The sequence below is a fragment of the Primulina tabacum genome, chromosome 14 (genome assembly GCF_025594145.1).
Source record: "Primulina tabacum isolate GXHZ01 chromosome 14, ASM2559414v2, whole genome shotgun sequence".
NCBI lineage: Eukaryota > Viridiplantae > Streptophyta > Magnoliopsida > Lamiales > Gesneriaceae > Primulina > Primulina tabacum.
This window is the reverse complement of record NC_134563.1, coordinates 33,304,756-33,308,845: the sequence shown is the minus strand read 5'-3', so window position 1 is coordinate 33,308,845 and position 4,090 is coordinate 33,304,756. Positions and strand designations below refer to the sequence as shown.

Below are 4,090 nucleotides of genomic sequence, written 5' to 3'. Positions count from 1 at the left end.
TGATTTAATTACTAATAACATCATGAATAACAATTAATAATAATAAATTAATGAGTAGATCTCTTGTGAGACGATCTCACGAATTTTTATCTGTGAGACGAGTCAACCCTACCGATATTCACAATAAAAAGTTATACTTTTTCATGGATGACCAAATATGATATCTGTATCATAAAATACGACACGTGAGACCACCTCATACAAATTTTTGTCTAGATTAAATATAAGAAATCGTCTCTACACAATTGAACTAACTCTTTTTAATACAATATTATATTTGAGTCAAATATTAGATGAAATAAAAATATATAATAATTGATGTTCTATCTTTCACACAAAACGACGTCGTTGTGAAACAAATGATTTGTTTCAACAGCTACAATATTAGTTTTTTGATGATGAATGCTTTGGTTTAACTAAATTTCAAAATTCATTACTTGAAAGCCCAATGCTTAACCTCTTCGTTCAGCAGGCTCATGTGCCTTATAAATAGTTATGATAAACAAGAATAATGAAATTAACATATTGTTATTATAATTGTATATTATATATGTAATGGACTGTTTGCAATTCACGTTCATGTACACACCACCGACCTACTTTGCTAGAAGCCCTGCATTATTCAGATCCAAACAAGATCAAGGAAAAGGGCAAGAAAAATAATCACTCATGTTTCTATAGCCGTGTAATCATATTCATCTTCTGGAGGACCCTGAGACAGAATGGTGAAGATGACAAACGACCCGTATAAGATAGTCACGATGGCGGTGAAGTTGACGAGGAACGCCTCCGAACCATATTTTTGAACACCAGAGTTTTCCAGGAAGGTAAGCTTTTCAAGGTACCCCAAGGCAGCAGTGCCTACTGCCAATATATAAACAAACATGCCAAAAAGTACGTGCCATGGAAGTGACTCCCTTCTAAGTGGTGGTGTTCCTCCCGGGTAAAAGAAAACAGCGAACCCGTATAACCACTGTAAATGATCAGAAATATATGAGATGATTTGGTCCTTAACAATGGGGAAAAAATGTCTATCTGCTAAGAGTAGATCGAGATGGTGTGTTTCGTGTTTGGGTAGAAATGGTCAACTTACGGGGATGGAAATGAAGTTTTAGCAAATTTTACAGTACTTGTCACTTGGTGAGTGCTGAGAAGCTATGGAGGGAATAGGGATGCAGGCCTTTGATAGCAATAATTTTTCCTATACAGCATAATAATCGAAATCTTACACTTGAACTGTTGTATGGTTAAAAAATTTCAGTTCCATCCTGACTGCTAGCCAACTGAAGCACTTAGATGTCCACAATTTTATCAGAGCCAATGTAATTTGAAATTGTTCTGAGGAGAATCGTTTGCTATCAACAATATGTCAATGTATCTGTCACTATCTGACATATCGTATGTTTATGTATCTGACATCAATTGAATTAAGTTGCAACGTTAACTCCAGCTAAGACTTTTGGTACAAATATAGTTGCTCCTACAGGCCTTCATGATTTAACCAACCCCTTAACAAGAAAATCCCAAGCTTAATCCCTTATGTCTGAACTCAATCTCGACTTGTTATCACCCTTTAGATCATAAAGTGAAAAAAGGCTACGTTGACAAGCTAGTGGCCAAACACAACAAGAACCTAGTCATGATGGTCAACTGAAACATAAATGATGCCAAAGAAAGGAGTATAAGATACAAACTTAGAATTAATTAGAGTATTCGAATGTCACCTGGAGTCCGTAGAGAGAGATGACACCAATTCCTAGCCAAGAGTGTAAACTATATAAATTTGCAATGTTGCTTTCATTGTGGAACTTGAACGCAGTGTATATTCCAATGATACCGAGTACAAGAGCAATAGCATGAAGAACTAGATGTATGAGTTTCTTTTCTGGCTTCTTCAGAGGCAGACATTTGTAACTCATGATGGCTGTAATTAAGAGAAAATAAGATATCTTCGATAAATTTTAGATTCAAGATGAATTTCTATTACCTTGTCCTCCAATTATGATAAATCCTATAAGCATCAGTACAGGATGAATCTGGAGTCAAAAGAAGAAAATAAGATGTGAGACTTACCACAACCATCTTAATAGTCAAGTTATTATAAAATCAAACACCACAGCTACCTTAATGAGCTAATAACCTTTAAATTCTGGTAAGTTATAAACTGATACTAAATTGGCAGAGTTTTATGAGCTGCTAAGTCCTGAGGAGTTAGTCTATGATCCACCAGAGTAATTCTACTCATATCACAATATCATTAGACCACCTAGGTCTCTTATATGAGCTGATCCTAAATTGGCAGAGTTTTGTGAGCTGCCAAGGCACGAGGAGTTGGTCTATGATCCACCGGAGTAATTCTAATCATATCACAATATCATTAGATAACATAGTTCTCTTATATGTTAATGGAAGTAGACAGAATTCCTCCAGGTGGAGGAAAGAAAAATCTGAGCTTTGTTGATATATTTTATCATCCCATGGAGAAAGTTTAAAACCATAATTATATCTCCATGCATATAAAGAAAGAACACCATTTACTCTTTAATGTGGGCATCAAATATGTTGTGTTCCATAACGAAAAAAATGTGAAGGGTAGTTTTAGAAATCAAATGAACGTCGAATACTTGTTTTCTATTTATAAAAGCAGCTCACAGATTAGATTACTGACTCCTAGAAATCAGTTTCTTTTTTCATCTTTCAATAAATAGATTACTACTGCTCATTTCCCCGGAAGACAATAGTACTTGAATCAAGAATAAACTCCTCTACAATATCAAACAGCTGTCAAAATCTAGTTTCTTGCAGCCTATATCCCAGTAATCACACCACACAAACTAAACAAGAAGATGTTCAGAATAGTAAAAAAAAAAATTAAGAGCCTAAGAGAAACTTCGACTGGACTTGGAATTTTGGTGAGGGATTGTTAGAATATCAAACTTGGCTATTTTTTCAAAAAATAAAAACAAAAAATGAAGTCTTGGTCCAACTCCAACAACTCAAATTAAAACATCAAATAAAACACAGCAGCCCCCCAAAAGGGATAAACTACATGAACTGGAGAAAAGAGGGAAATTTTACATTGAATATGAGATTCTTGTTGGTAGCCTCCCAAGCCAAACCCCCCCTAAAGCTTATGCACCAAACCAACACCAATATAGCACCAACCACAGCCAGAAAATGAGCCACATAAGAAACGAGCACAGCCTTCAGCCCAATCGCCATTTCTTTCTCTCTTTTTATCAAACTCCGCTCCTCGTTTTCCTCAGTCGATTTTCACAGTCAAGATTTAATCGCCTCTAACACTTGAAAACAGAGTGATCTTCCTCAAATTTCCAACTGGGGTCCCTCCTTTTTGTTCTTCTACATATCAGCCGTGTGGTATCCACGATTCTGGATCACACGAAGGATGTTATCTACCTACACGTGCTCATCTACCGCTGGCCACATGGTTGACCACGATTTTTTGTTTGAAAATACATTTTTTAAAAATAAATAAATTGTTGTGAAAAGTAAAAATTTACGGTAAAAAATAAAAATCTCAAACTCTCAAAATTTACCAAACTACACACTTTATAATATTTTTCTCTCTACTCAAAGAGATCTATTTATAGATTTTCTTTACAAATAATCCCAAAAATAAAATACATCATTACCTACATCATCACACACAAATTTCTAATTTTACAACTCTTATTTTCAACATTCAAATATTCAACTATTACTTTTTCAACATTCAAATATTATTTTCAACACTCCCCCTTGTGATGATGATCATGATACGATGATGTCTTCATTACGTGTTTTTGTACTGCCTCGTTAAAAACCTTATTAGGAAAAACCCATTGGGATAAAAACCATAGTAAGGGAAAAAGAGTGCAGTCACGTAAACTCCCCCTCATGTTGACACGAACAATTCTTCACAAATTTCGTAGATTACGCATCCCAATATTATATATGTGCTTTCTGAATATTGACGTAGGAAGTGCCTTTGTGAAGAGATCTGATGAGTTTTCACTTGATTGAATGTGACGAACATCAATACATTTATTCTTCTCTAGCTCTTTGGTGAATGCGAAGAACTTAGGAGGAA

General features: G+C 35.0%; 1 protein-coding gene across 1 annotated transcript; it reads right to left on the bottom strand.

The window, feature by feature from the left end:
- Positions 1 to 512: 512 nt before the first annotated feature.
- Positions 513 to 3,405, bottom strand: LOC142524877 (transmembrane ascorbate ferrireductase 1-like). The gene is made up of 4 exons (XM_075629021.1): positions 3,079 to 3,405; positions 1,988 to 2,036; positions 1,725 to 1,924; positions 513 to 973 (listed from the first exon to the last, which is right to left on the bottom strand). The coding sequence occupies exons 1-4, from the start codon at positions 3,220 to 3,222 to the stop codon at positions 668 to 670; spliced, it is 699 nt and encodes a 232-aa protein (XP_075485136.1). The 5' UTR covers positions 3,223 to 3,405; the 3' UTR covers positions 513 to 667.
- Positions 3,406 to 4,090: the final 685 nt, after the last annotated feature.

Bases quoted from the DNA above. Each gene is read 5' to 3' on its own strand.
- LOC142524877 (XM_075629021.1), bottom strand. From the start codon at position 3,222: ATGGCGATTGGGCTGAAGGCTGTGCTCGTTTCTTATGTGGCTCATTTT. The intron at 2,037-3,078 runs GTAAAATTTCCC...TTTTGACTCCAG, and splicing joins ACAAGAATCTCATATTCAAT to ATTCATCCTGTACTGATGCT. The intron at 1,925-1,987 runs GTAATAGAAATT...TCTTAATTACAG, and splicing joins TATCATAATTGGAGGACAAG to CCATCATGAGTTACAAATGT.